The sequence below is a fragment of the Stigmatopora argus genome, chromosome 3 (genome assembly GCF_051989625.1).
Source record: "Stigmatopora argus isolate UIUO_Sarg chromosome 3, RoL_Sarg_1.0, whole genome shotgun sequence".
In the NCBI taxonomy this organism is placed as follows: Eukaryota; Metazoa; Chordata; class Actinopteri; order Syngnathiformes; family Syngnathidae; genus Stigmatopora; species Stigmatopora argus.
In genome coordinates this window covers 10,227,585-10,242,571 of record NC_135389.1, presented here as the reverse complement: position 1 = coordinate 10,242,571, position 14,987 = coordinate 10,227,585, and the positions used below count along the sequence as shown (strand labels likewise).

The window sequence follows — 14,987 nt, the reverse complement described above, 5'->3', positions numbered from 1 at the left end:
AGTGCTATATTTTGTATTATAATTTATGTTTAAGGCCTATATAAGTATATTGAAGGTTTATATAAGTGCATTTGTATGTTTAAGGCTTGTATAAGTAACACGCATTGGTTTGTACTGAAAAAAAAAAACATTTAATAAAATGGAGAGAATATGTACAGTACTGTAGAGAGAGAGATAGATTTATGTATTAGAAACTGGCCAAAAGAAGCGACCTAATGACGATTGCAGTTTTCTTCTTTTTTTCATCATAAATGATGCAGTAGCACTGTATGGCATCATTCAATTGATTTGCAAACTTTGTGCAATGTTCAATATTTGGGTCCTGCTGCTCGATCTTTCTGTTTAGAAATGGTACTGAATGTGCAACGCTCAACCACTCTCACGCGCATCAAGCTTCGTTATTATTGCCACTCGTTTCAAATGAAATGGCTTGCCTCTCCCTTGCAACTCCCTCATAGAAGCCTTTAGCTTTTTACCAACCATATTCAATATTGGATGCATGAGATATTTAATGATACAAATGAAAAAGGTTCTTTGCACACTGGAGATACATTCACGCACTTCCGCATTGCAACGAAGAAGGTAGATGCTGGGTGAGCTGAGCTCTCACAGCGCCAGGCGTCGGTATTAGCGGCGGAAAGAAGTACTACTCCGAAAAAGACGCGAAATACAAAATTGGACTTGCGAACATTTTTGGACTTAAACGCAATTTGCAGACATGTTCGTATGTACCGTTGTTCGTAAGTTGAATGTTCGTAAGTAGGGGAGCGTCTGTACATGTTAAGTTTTTAATCAAATGTCTCTCCAACAGGAATAAACAAGCGGCGTGATAATGCAAATAAATATGATCTGCCTTTGGAATAATTTGTTCGTTGGAATTTCCTGATTTACTGAATGGCACCTTCAGTGTTTGTGAACTTGTATCGAAATAAAGGGAAAAAAATCATTGAAATATAAATTCTGCTTCTGTTCCACTTTAATAGCTCGATAAGGCAAAATTAGTAAGTAACAAAGTGTACATAGTTACTTCCCACCTCTGGTTTAAATGTTAGTACATAACACGTTTGTCACGATGTGTTATAACCAAAGCCCTGCAGCGACTATTTAGTTGTTGGCGGTATGTCGTGATCAACATGGATGCGGTCTGCGAACGTGATTGATTGGACATGGCAGCCAGAATTCTACTGAAATCTGTCGCGAAGACTTGAAATTTGTTTTTCATGTCAATGTAGTTGGTAACTAGGCCCTTAAGAAAACAACACACACATACGAACATTATGGACAATTTTGAGTGTCCAATCAGCCGACCCTGAATGTGGGAGGAAACCGGAGTACCCACAGAAAATCCACACAGGCCCGGAGACAACATGCAAACTCCAAACAGGAGAACCGACCTGGATTTGAACCCAGAACCCCAGAACTGGGAGGTCGATGAGCTAAACACTCATCCACTGGTTGTCCATCTCCTCGTACCCTGCAATTGGCTGGCCACCAACTCAGGGTGTCCCCCGCCTTGTGCATGAAGTCAGCTGGGATAGGCTCCAGCACCCCCAGCGAGCCTAGTGAGGATAAGTGGTTTAGAAAATGAACACAAGTTCTACTTTTCTCATTGAAAAATCGTTGCAACTGATACAACGTTGTTGTTGGTGTTTTATTTTGTAGGAACTAAAGTGAATGATAATTCATTGAGGGTCAGAATATTGAATTTGGAGTATGGTCATCAAACAAATTCAACTCCCAAACCAAGTTCGAACACTGCATTGAATTTGAATGAAACCGTTGAGTGCATGTGAGACGGTTTGTACGTGTCCACTCTCTAGAGAGGTATGCGAGTGCTTTCGCTGGATATTTCTTGCAGCGTGCACAACTCTCAGCTGAGCCTTTCCAGTAAATTCTGCCTGCAGTTGGCTTAATGTGCCCTGCATGGCCTGGAAAGCTTACATGCTCCTCCATCAATGGCCAAAATGGAATGACTAATAGCTACACTGCACTGTACACTATGTGAGCCCTGTCACAATGGTATTTTAGGGGTATACAGTCTTTTCACATGCCTATAACTAAGATTTAATAAATACACTTCTTGATAATTGTACTTGTGTACTTGTGTTTTTGCATAAGCACGAAAACATGTAGTATGGTATGTCGTAATTATAGATGTAGTTATAATAGAGGTGATCTTCGCGGTTTTTCGATTACCGCGGCCACGTCTGGTCTACATAATCCGCGTTATTCGAGGGATTACTGTACGTACTCATGTTTATACTCAGCACAGTTTGAAACTTGTTTCTTGTTAAATTCCAACTTCTTTGGTGTATAATGTACATTTTTTCTGCATTGTTTTCCTGACGTTTGCTCAATTTTCTCATTGCGCTGACGATGCACCTGTGCTCCGGACATCGTATGTAAACTGATACGTCGCAAGGACGTGCGGGAGGATCGGTCACACTGTTCCGTCCTGTATCCATACAAAAGCAAGGTTGGGAAGAAACTAAAGATTAATGTACTGGAGATATTTTTGGTACCTCCACTAAGGTTTCAAATCATATTTTGTCCCCATATTCTATTAACACTATTTCTGTTATGTGACCTAGGTATTTGTGATTGTCATCAACCCCTGTCCTTGTATTTAAAACCCGTGTTTTTGTACGTCGGTGAGGGAGTATTGTTATGATTTCGCCTCGGCAGCGGAGCGGAGTAGAACCCAGGGGCAGGAAGGAGGCAAACGTGAAGGAAGTGCTGGTGTACAATTTAGGATTTTAATGAAAAATAGCCATACAAATAATGAAAACCTGGACAAAAATGAAGAAAAATACAGACTTAACAGGCCGGATGCACACCGACGAACAGGAAAACATCACTCACCAGGAAACAATACACCCACACTGTCGTACAAAAACACGGGGTTTAAATACATAGACAGGGGTTGATGACAATCACAAACACCTGGGATGGAGAGCCAAAAGGGACACACCAGGTGAAACAAATACATCCACGCAGACAGGACACAAGGAAAACACCCATCCACCCAGAACCCCCGACAAAATATGACAATAGCAGGCAAAAAGAACACATGACACATGATCTTAATTAACGTGAGTTGCTTTCGCTAGCCGCAAAAAAAAGACGTAGTGGGCCAGATCTGGGCCCCGCCCGACCCTTGAATTTGACAACACAGAGCTCAGTGCTACCATGGCATGATGAAGCAGAAAATGGTCCAATACCAACTGTAAATTCAGACTTGCGTGCGTACTGTACAGTAACAAATTGTGAGCCGTCTGGCGCTTGCCTTTCAGCTCGCCGTGTGCATGCCAGGAAATGACGGTTGCGTTCTTAATTATTAAAAAAGTGTGTCAGCGAATGCAGAGACAAAGTGTCTCAGTGAGAGGACTTTTAAGAATGGGGGCTTCCAAAGACAGCAGGGACAGTGGGTTGTCCTCGATATACTGCCCACTCAGCACAAAATCAACTCCACTGACACTGTTGACAGGAATAGACGTCCAATATATTTTAAATGGGAGTTCTGGCATTGAATCATCAACTATTACTTATTTATTTATTTATTATTTATTATCATTATTTATTGATTTGTATCTGTTCGTTTGTTTGTTTTTGTCTTTGTGCACTTCCCTACTTCTTACAACATAAATAAGCACTTATTGTGTGACTGCTTATTTATTTGTTTGTTTGTTGTTGTTCTTTGTGCACTTCATATTGAAGCTTTAAATCTCATTATACTTACATAATTACAATAAAAGCATTCAATTCAATTCAATTCAATTCAATTCAATTCAATGCGAATGCACTTCAAACCTCCATGAGATGGGCGTGGCAAATCAGGCGTCTCAATTCACAGTTGCAGTGGAAGTGTAGCACCAGTAGATGGTGGTAGTTTTCCACCCAGCTGGTTTCCCAAACTCCACAGAAGAAGAACAGTGATGAAGAAAACGTGTGCAGAAATGTTTTTTTTTTTGAAGAACGTTAATGGTGTTTTCATACTAAAACTATTGAATGGAAATTTGTTTGTGCAGAAATGAAATTACGATTCATTTCAAAGGGGAAAGCTACCTTGACTCATTTGAGATGTGAGTGATGTCTTGCAATAATAGAAATTCGTATCTCAAAGTAAAACTAAAATGACTTTTATTGTCCTTTTGCAGTGTCGCCGAGCTAAATTGTGTCACATTTGACAATATTTCCTTTAGATTGTGTAACATATCAACCTTTTTTGTGAAGGTATTGTGTATATCTGCTGAAAGAGTGAGCACTGGAGGCTCTCACTTCATGTTGAGGTCAGAAAAAGAGAAAAAGAGAAAGAAAGAGAGACTTGTCATCCGCCGTTCTCAAAACATTACCACAAGTAGGAATGAGTCATTTTGCCACCTATTTTGTGTGTGTGTGCGCGTGCGTGCGTGCGTGCGTGCGCGCGCGTGTGTGTGTGCTTGCCCACACATTCTGCCCTTATGGTCGCATTTCCTCAAATGCTTCTATTTAAATACATAATGGGGCTATATTGTCATTTCTCATAAATAGGATTGATTTTTTTACTAAATGAACCCTAAACAAACCATGGGGACTATTATAAATGAGTTCATGCAAAATTATTAACACTTGCACATTCAATTGTCTGTCTACCTGTTTATATATTTATCCATATATTGTGTTCCACATTCTATTAATGATAGTTAGACAGGATGATAAAATATTAGCACAGTACGATCTCCCTCCCCACATTTCTTTTTTCATGTTATTTATTTTTAAACCACATTGGTTTTCATCACCATACTATATTATGTATTTTACTTTCTTGCAATGCATGTGGATATATTTCACATATTTGATATTGCATTGTTTTGTCATAAGTGTTCGTCCTTATACTTAAGTCTTCAGACTATGAGTATCTTTGCTGCATATCGTCAAATTAGCAGCATCAACATCTGGCTTGGCTAAACAAGTGGCAGAAATCTAGCTGAATATTTCATGCGGACAGCTGTTAGTTCGTCACTGAGTTGCATGGAGATGATCAATACGAGTACATTTGTCTTACATGACAAGCGTATTGATCGCTTGAAATGCTTCTGAGAGGACAACATGCTGACACAGGGATTCTTATAATTATAACTTTATTCTTTTGAGATGCAAATATATTCTTTCTTGATATTGAGCAGCTTTTATCTTCTATAAATATGTAAATAATTGTGCTAATAATGTTGCACAAATGTTTTTGGTAAATTGATGAAGCCGTGGGAGCATAACCTCATAATATGGGATCCACGGGATAACAACTAAGACCTTTTATCTTATAAATGACTGACTTTTAATATTCCAAATATGTACTTATTTCTATGTCAGATTTGTTGTGTGTAATTATACATTTTTTCCTCAGAATATAACACATTTTTAGACTGCCTAGAAGGGAGGTCTTAAGTTCTCAGTCACTTAGCCCTTGTTGTTGTTGTTCAGCTTTTTGGTAAGGACAATAGTAAATAAAAATGTTAGTCCTTTATTTAAAAATGCATCAGAATGAAATTTAGTTGGTACATTTTAAGAACGCATATGCAGCGATCTTTGGCGGCCTGTTTGATTATATTTTGTCTCTGGGCTGGTTAATCTGTTTAATATGGAATTTAATTACTATACTGCTGTTATTCGTGACAAATCAGAATGAAATTTCGTAGGTATATTCTTAAACATGTATACGGAACAAATTCAGAGGCCGGTTTTCTTTTTTTTGTCTCCGAGCTGATTCGTTACATTACTGAAATTTAGACTTATGGTTGCCTGTAGGTTCCGGGTTAGCAACGGTAGTGGTTTTCCTATTTCTGAGCTGATGATTAGGGAGCAAAGCCCGATGGTTGTATTTCATTTTGGACTTGTTTTGACCAAAGTTCCATTCTGTAATGCAACTATTATTAAACCACTCCCACAATCTGTTTTTGTTAGATTAGATTTTTAAATTCTTTTTAAAACGTCTTTTTTTGGAACATCACAATTTTTATCCTAGATTAGAAGTGAAATAACATCTTCATTTTTTTATGTGATATTCTCTCTTTTATGTGTTTCATCTATTTTCTAATCAAAGTAATTTTCTCGTGACATCACATATTAATACATCAATTTGTTGTGAAAATATCAAATGTATCACGACATCACATGATAATGACGTGTCTTTTCAAGAATATAAGATATTCACTTTTTACTTTCCCACTTCTTTTAAAAATCATTATTACTTTGAAACAACTAAACAGCAGCTGATCCTTAACAATTTATTGGAGTAAATAGAAGATGAAATTAAAAGTAATCTGTTAAAGAAGAAAAAAAAAAGGAAAAAAAGAAATGAGTACCCTTGCATAGATCACAGACCATGCCCCTGTCTTCACATACTATAACATAATCAGTCCTCAGTGAACATAACATGACAGTGGTGCTTGGATACAATCAGTTTGCTTTGCTTGAAAAGAAAAGTTCCAAAGTCCTTTTTTTATTATTGTCCCAAAGTGCCAACCGTCACCTCCGTCAAACGCCAAACTGCCCAAAGGACAAAGCGGCGTCGTTTGTATATTTTCCTGTAATTTTCATTTGAGAAAGTTCAGTGTGAGGAACTAGCCCTTTAACGTCCTTGCTCGCCTTTTTATGCTAGCGAAACCCTGAACGGACGCCACACTAGAAGTGCCACTGGCCTGCGTGCGATAAGGTCACAACTCCAGCAAGGTGGGGCTTACATGGGCGCAAGGGTTTCCTTGTCCAAATGCTAACAGGTGGAAAAAAGAAACCAAACAATGTGTGATAGTTGAAAGGCAAAGCTCATGCACTCTTCTGCGGACCATGCAGTGCGTTTCCGGAAGAGATTCAATACATTGGAGCAGCTTCAGTGACGGAAATATGCACAAAAAGTAAAAAATTACCCCCAGGGTAACATCTGGCTCATCCATGTAGGTGTGTCAGAACTGAAAAATCAATATAAGCAATACTGCCAAGCATACTGATCTTGTTGTTAAATCGGACTGCACATACCTCGACATTTTTATTATTTTATTATAATGACAATATTCCCTCCCTAACAGGTTTATTACACTGCTGATAAGTAAATATTGCGACGTAGTTCCCTTTTTGAATATCAGTTTTCTTCTTCTTCGAAACGAATCATCTGAAAATATATATATTTTTTTACCCTGCCCAATGATTTTAGAACACAACAAGATTGAAAATGATTTAAAAACTAGGGGCAGCTAAAATGTTCCTGTTTTCATTCTTCTTCTTTAGTCAAATGTTCACAGGGTTGTGATAACCCACTGCCACCATCTAGTGGTGCACAGGACAATTACATCAAAAATAAATGCAAGACACAAAAATAACACCGGAACCAAACTGTACAATAAATAAATTAAAATAATTTGGTAACATAAGGCCGACCCAATGCAAGAGAAATCCTTGTTTACAACAAGTATAAGGACAACTTGAGATACAGTAAATTGAGCAGCTGACTGAATTGGGAATCGTGAAGAAACATTGCCAATAAGGAGGTGATCGTTTTTATGAGGGTGACAAAAAGTCATTTGTTTGAAAACAGCCAACAAGGAGTTAAAGCCCACTTTACGTCTCAATTGCTCAATCCTACTCGGAAGCACTTGTTAGTGGCGTTTGGTGATGATGCAGCAATGTTTCAGCCGTGCTGCAGATGTGAGTAGCTCACACACTTTCAAGTAGCTCTCGCCCGCAGCTTTCAAAAATAGGTTTTTAGCTATTTTTTTCAGGGTAGTTGGACGCTTAGCACCATTCAAACACAATCGGAGCAGCTCAAGGAAAGAACCTATCCATCAAAATGACAGAATCACATGGATGCGATGTTGTCCATTGTACAAGGTTTTCCAATTGGTGATACATTATAAAGTTAAGATATAATACCAGGACTCCACACCCAGCTGACATTAATGTAAAAAAGTAGCGGGGATAAACAAAATATGATTCTGCTCGAGCACCATGAAGGGCATCCACTGCAGCAAGACTGTGACATTCAAATAACACTGCAGTCAATCTATTTTTATTTTATTTCTCCCTCCTATATATCAGGGACGTTGGTGGAAGAGTACATAAACAAAACCTGTCATTGTCATCAAATTAGCCTCACCTTCATCATTATTGTTAGGCGTATTTTATAATTGTTCTCATTATTATTATCACTCTTATTATTTGTTACATTTTACTACCTGCCTTCCTGGAGTAAGCTGAGCTTGTTTGGACCAAAAACATGACTACTGTAATCAATAAGTAATATAAAGCGGAATATAATAAGGGGGGGGGGGTGAGGTGGAGCCTGTTCCAGGTGACCACAGGTAAAAGGCGGACTAAACCGTAGGGGGCACAAGATACAGACAATCATTCGCGGTTACAATCACACCGCCATGATAGGGAAATCTCTCTCTTTATATAAATGCTCTTTCACTCCTTTTCCGTACCGCTTATACCTACATAGGAACCTGTTGCAGCCAACCGTGGGCAGTAGCCAGGGGACACACCCTGAATTGGTCGTGAGCCAATAGCATAGCACAGACGAACAACTATTCACGCTTATACTCATACTTGGGGACTTTAGAGTCTTCATTTTTTGGGGTATATATATATATATATATATATATATATATATATATATATATATATATATATATATATATATATATATATATATATATATATATATATATATATATATATATATATATGCAATTATGAAAAATAATTCACTTACAAAAAATTGAAATGCTATCCATAAAACATGTTACAGTCTTGCTGCAGGGAGTTTCCTTTTTAAAATATATAGTTAAAAAAATGTACAAAATACAAATTGCGAAAAACATTCAAAAGGAACACCTTTAAAGAACACAGAAAAAATACAGATATACAGGCATTGTTAAAGAATTAAAAAAAAAAAAAACTTCACTCAAATACAGAGCATGTGCAAAGTGTGCCCTGTTGTGTGTACTGTACTTTAATGCCCGACAGCTGCAGTGAATCATATCAAGCATGTGTGTGCGTACGAGTGTGTGTGTGTCTCTGCGTGTCACACACACTTGTGGGGAGCTGCTGTTGCCTTCAAGCAAGCAACGTACCAAACAGCCCCCCAGGGTGGAGGCGGTATGTCTTGAAATGAACATTCTGATTGTGCGCAGCTTTAGTGACAAAACGATGAAAAGATACACTGTGATGCAGATGCTATTTTCATTTTTTCTCTCGTTAAGTGCATATGTAAAGACGACCATGAAACTTTGGGATGCTCACATTCAATATTGCTCAGCTGCATTTTTGAGTGTTATGGCTGAAGGAAGCAAGGAAACAAGGTAAAAGGGAAATGATAAAAAAGGAACGAAGGAAGATTGATATATGGAAATAATGTGATATAAAGGAATGGAAGAAATAGTAAAAAAGGAAAGAAGGGACAATGTATAATAAAGGAAGGAAATGAGGGATGATGTAAAGAAGGAAGACAAGGGTAGAAGGAAGAAACCTTGGAAATAATAAAAAAGAATAAATGATGTTTTAGAAGGAATGAAGAAGCAGGGTGAGAATAAAGAACAGAAGGTAGGAAGGAAGAAAAAAAGGAAGCCCTGCATTGAAGCTTGCTTGCTTGCGCCTGTGCGACAAGTTTGCAATGACCTCTCTGAGGTAGAGACCCTGGAAGGACGTGCACAGCAAAATCAAAAAAGAAAGAAAGAAAGTAAGAAAGGCAGACATGAATAAATGATGACGCAAACCTGTAAATATTCCCTTTTGATTTGGATTGGTAAACATGGAAAGTACATTACGCCGCTGCTTAGTTAAGCGTCATGAAGCCAAACCAGCCTGTGCGTGAGAGCCTGGATGCTCTTTTGTTTTCATCTTCGGTCACTTGTCAGGCTCAGGATTGTTGTTCATATCCTTCATTTATGAATTAACAACTAAAATCTTAAGCAGCTCTGTTTAACCTCACACATCCAATGACTACGGAGAGGCACTTCCACTTGTCCTGGTGTGGTGAGCAGAATTAAAGGCACTAGCAACTCATGTCCCAAAAATTCGAATCATTCCGGAAACGTACAGTACGTCGTCAATTTGGCGTCCGAAACCAAAGCCGACGCGGAAATGGAGGCTCATTTTCTCATGGATTCAAGGCTCATGCACTGCGCTATTGTAACTTACTGTATGGTTAAATGCAGACTGGATAGTGGTTATTTAGATTTCTTAAAGTGACTAAATTGTTGCTTTGGATATATTTGAATGCAATGCATTTTGGGTTTCCTTAAGTTTCCCTGACCAAAAAAGGACACTGCAGAGTGCCTGAGTTGCAACAAGCTGCATACTCACGTCATGCATTAAATATGCCAGGATACAAAAGTACCTAATGTCGATAGACCATAATGCAGATTACTTTTTCTCATGCTATGATCCCATTTTTCAAGTGTCTGCTAAAAATTGAACCTTCCCCACTTCCAACGTCAACCCAAACCTTGTCTGGTGCATTAGGTGGGGGGAGGGGGGGGGGGGGGGCAAAATACAGAATTGGATGACGACCAGGGGTAAGGTGATCCAACTGAAGATCCTCTCCGTTATGGCAAGTGAGTATACGTCTGGTTACATGCGTCAAAATGGAAAGTCAGTCATCATGCGTGAAACTCGTGGGTGCTGTGCTGCATCTAAAAGGCATTCAGATCACTCGGCCGGCCTACGATTCCACTGCCGGTGTCCTGCAAAGCAAACAGATGTTTTCATCCATGTCGGTCGGTCTTCCTCCCATAAGGTGCTTTTTGCGGAACAGTTAGATCCTTTAAAGTTAGGACGGGGAGGAAGTGAAGTGAGATTGGGTGGCAGCGGTAGTGGCGGTGACGATCCAACGTCTACTGTAGTTTCTTTTTAGGTTAGCAATGACTTTTACGCTGCATTGGTTCTCGGTATTCCATGCATTGCGCTGCCTGACACGAGTCGGGTCTGCATCCTAACACCTAATTGTGTATATGTGAGCTAATGAATACTTCTTTATTTTGAGGAGACTGATCTTTGGGGGTACATACTTGCAGGGTTAAAATAATTGATTAGCCTATCTAACTGTTTTCTACTCTTAGATTGTTAGCTTCTCTATAGGGTATTTAGCAGGCCGCAAAGAAGCCTTGGCGAAGCTAACCTGTGGTCTACTCCACTGTGGTCTTGGAGCTTAAACATCTGTGAGCAGCTTGTTCTTGTTCACACAGTTCTGGTTGGCTATAGTGCAGTTGCCAGTTCTGAGGTTGGCCTCCCGAAAGTTGTCGATACTGTTGTTCAGGTCACCGTCAATCTCCATGTACTCCGATTTGCTGACAACGGAGGAGCTGCGACGACTAGAGTTGCTGTCGGACGGGATGTTGGGATTGCTGACGTTGAGCAGCTGAGCCTGCTCCTCTCCCTCCGTCTCCCTGTGGTAGAAGTAGTTGAAGTTGGACACGATGACGGGCACGGGCAGAGCGATAGTCAACACGCCAGCGATGGCGCACAGAGATCCTACGATTTTTCCGCCAATGGTTACCGGCACCATGTCGCCATAGCCCACGGTGGTCATGGACACCACCGCCCACCAAAACGCATCAGGTATGCTTTTGAACAAGGAATCCTCGTCCTCAACCTCGGCAAAGAAAACAGCACTGGAGAACAAGATGACGCCAATGAAGAGGAAGAATATGAGCAGTCCTAGTTCTCGCATACTGGCCTTGAGGGTCTGGCCCAAAATCTGCAGTCCTTTGGAGTGCCGGGAGAGCTTGAAGATCCGAAACACACGGACAAGACGGATCACCCTGAGAATGGCCAGCGACGTGGCCTGCTCTCCCATCCCTTCGGTGTCGGGGTCTTCAGCCAGTTCGGTGCCAAGTGTGATGAAGTAGGGGATGATGGCCACAATGTCAATGGTGTTCATCATGTTTTTGAAGAAGGCTGGCTTGCTTGGGCATGCCAGAAAGCGGACTATCAATTCGAAGGAGAACCATATAATGCATAGGGTTTCGATGACAAAAAAGGGGTCTGTAAAGATATTGGGCTTGTAGTAGATGGTGGTGTTGCCGACAGTCTCCATGCGGCCCATGGGGTCCTCCTTCAGCTGTGGTATAGTTTCCAAACAAAATATGACGATGGAAATAAGGATGACCATGACTGACACGATGGCGATTCCCCTGGCCATGCCCGAACTCTCCGGGTGTTCGAAGAGGAGCCAGATTTGACGCTGAAACTCCTTCTCGGGCAGGGGCCTCTCCTTCTCCCTGATGAAACCTTCGTCCTCTCGGAACCTCTCCATGGCATCCACCCCTAGTTCGTAGAACTTAATTTCCTCCGAGAACATATCCAAGGGCACGTTAACGGGCCTTCGCAACCTCCCTCCGGATTGGTAGTAATATAGAATGGCGTCAAAGCTGGGCCGGTTCCTGTCAAAGAAGTACTCATTTCGCAGGGGATCAAAGTAGCGCATACGCTTCTTAGGGTTGCCCAGCAGCGTCTCTGGAAACTGGGAGAGGGTCTTGAGCTGCGTCTCGAACTTGAGACCGGCAATGTTGATGACCACCCTCTCGCAGCACTCGTGGTCGTTGTGGTCAGGTGGCGGGTAAGCATCCTGGGGGTGGCCTGGCACGGCCGAGGTCTCGTCTACGTTATCTCCCGAGACCACCGTCATTTTGGGTGCGGGAATGCAGTTAATCTGGCAGGGCAGTTGTGCGGGTTGGGGGTGGATTGCGTCTTCCTCGGCTTCCTGCACCCCTTAAAGTGCTTGAAATGTCCCCCACCCCAGGGACACGAGGGGCTGCTAGGCTGAATTTGCCTCAGTGCGGCTCCACTGCGGTTCTCGCTGACTTGACCATTGCTGTTCTCCAACACCGCTGCCTCTGCCACCCAAAGGGAGAGAGAGTGAGAAAGCGAGAGAGGGAAGAGGCAGAAGGAGGAGGCGAGGAGGACGGCGGTGGGTGGGTGGGTGGGTGGATGGATGGGGGAATAATGGGATCAAACAGCGAACACAGAAAGATATTCGTTGGCTCAGCATTTTCTCCACTTTACTTATTTATTTATTTACTCCTCTCGGGTTCAATTAGTGAACCGCTTACACACGCTAGGAAATGCTTTGCAAAAAAGTGTCCCCGTCACTCCACCTGCCTCTTCGACACTGCAGTTTCGAGGCATGACACGACTAAAGTTTGGAGCTCAACGAGTACACGAGGGCCCGCCAATTTTTTGACGCATAACATTTGGCGGCGGAGCTTTGGCACGGTTACTTTCAAGCGACCAACATTTTAGAAACACTTAAGCGTGTCTTACCTTGGGTTGATGTTGGCGGACGGATGGGGGGTCTCTGAGGGGTCTACTCTGGTCGTAGCACCCATGTGAATTGTTTCACATGGCAGTTCCAAATCCAGTGGCGTGATGGGAATGGAAAAACAATAACAACAAGAGTAAAAAAACAAAACAATCACATGGCTGCCGGCCGGGAGAGTGGAGGAGGAGGCAGGATGCAGGCTGGAGCTCACTCACAGTGCACTGCGGGAGGAGATATGGCTTTTTGAGTGTGTTTTTTTTTCACGCTGCAATTCAAAAAGAGGGGAGGGTGGGGGAAGGTGGGGGATGGAAGCTGGTACGTGGGGGGGGCGCTACATTAAAGGAGCCATAAGCCAGCCCTTGACGTTATCCAGGCATCAGCAGAAACCGTTGGAGAGCCAGCGAGCGAGCGGCTTCCATCCACGCTGGTGGTGATGGTGTGTAAGCGTGTGTGGTGTGTGGGGTAAACAGATTAAAAAAAAAAAAAAAGGGAGAAACGACAACAAATGCAGTTGAGGGAGAGTTTCCGCGTAATTACACGCATGTGGACGCATCGACGGATGGATGGCTGATAACAAAAAGGAGGAAGCAGCAGTGAGTGAGCAAGAAGGGGAGAGGGAGAGAGAGAGAGGAGGAGTTGGAGCTTTCGACGCAATGCAGAGCGACTCTTGAAAGCTGCACAAGTTGTGTATGCTTGCACCATAGCACAGCCAGCAGGCACAGTATAGCACAAATGAGGAAATGAAACCAGTCTGATCCATATTTGTTGATGCACAATATTTGCTCTGGCATCTCTGTTGAAAATGACTGCGTTCAGGGTACGGGCTCGATACCCAAATTACTTTGAAATGACTGTTAATAGCTACATACATACAGTACATGATTCATAGAGAAAGCCAAAATAGAAGGACATTGGGAAGCTGGAAATCTCAGGGCAAGCAGTCAGTCATATTCATCACGTTGTAGCAGTATTATCAGTAAACCAACCTACCAATTATTAGCCCAGTCAATTAATAGGCCTGTATATCCCATTTGTATGTGTAGGCAGATCAATTATTCTGTAAAAGAATGCTTTGGGTTTTTGCATTGTTAAAATTACAATGCATCCTCATTCCAGTCTTTCTTTCCTGTTGATGTTAACCCAGTATCGCAGTGTAGCCTTTTTTATTTTGTACTACACACAATTTAAAAAACGAGGTTTACAATGATGTTTCCGTAGAAATAGTAAAAAAATATTATTACTTTTCTTAAAATAACTATAAACAAAAATACAGTAATTCCAAATAGAACAAAAATAAATAAATGGGTAATGCTAACTGATAAAAACCTATGGAGTACATAAACCCTTTTTTTTTTTTTGACTGGGCACATTTTAGAGAGCATATGGGTATGAGAGAGACTAAGTGTGATAGAGTAGTGGGTGCATAATTTACATGTCTATGCATGTGTGAAAAATAAATTTGTGCAGGTTTGAAGAGAGAGAGTGAATGTGTGTGTTCCTGTGTGTGTGTGTGTGTGTGTGTATGTGTGTGTGTGTGTGTGTATGTGTGTGTGTGTGTGTGTGTGCAAGTGAGTGAGAGTATTTTTGACGTTCAGTATTGAAGGGGATCGTGTGGTTGTGTGTGAGAGAGGCAAAGTGTGTCTGTGTGTGTCATTGCTGACTCATCAGGAAAACTTTGGCCAAAAATATGTGGCTA

The 14,987-nt window shown here is 41.3% G+C and overlaps 1 protein-coding gene and 1 long non-coding RNA gene across 3 annotated transcripts in view; one reads left to right on the top strand and one right to left on the bottom strand.

Annotated features, from left to right (window-relative positions):
• Window positions 1–3,929: 3,929 nt before the first annotated feature.
• Window positions 3,930–14,987, top strand: part of LOC144071395 (uncharacterized) — a 71,812-nt gene continuing 60,754 nt past the window's right edge. For both annotated transcript variants that reach the window (XR_013299626.1, XR_013299625.1), the window contains exons 1-2: window positions 3,930–4,082; window positions 4,234–4,357. This is a non-coding gene — a long non-coding RNA (uncharacterized LOC144071395). The remainder of the gene's footprint in view (window positions 4,083–4,233; window positions 4,358–14,987) is intronic.
• On the bottom strand, window positions 8,704–13,891 carry LOC144071715 (potassium voltage-gated channel subfamily A member 1-like). The gene is made up of 2 exons (XM_077597050.1): window positions 13,294–13,891; window positions 8,704–12,866 (listed from the first exon to the last, which is right to left on the bottom strand). The coding sequence occupies exon 2, from the start codon at window positions 12,656–12,658 to the stop codon at window positions 11,180–11,182; it is 1,479 nt and encodes a 492-aa protein (XP_077453176.1). The 5' UTR covers window positions 12,659–12,866; window positions 13,294–13,891; the 3' UTR covers window positions 8,704–11,179.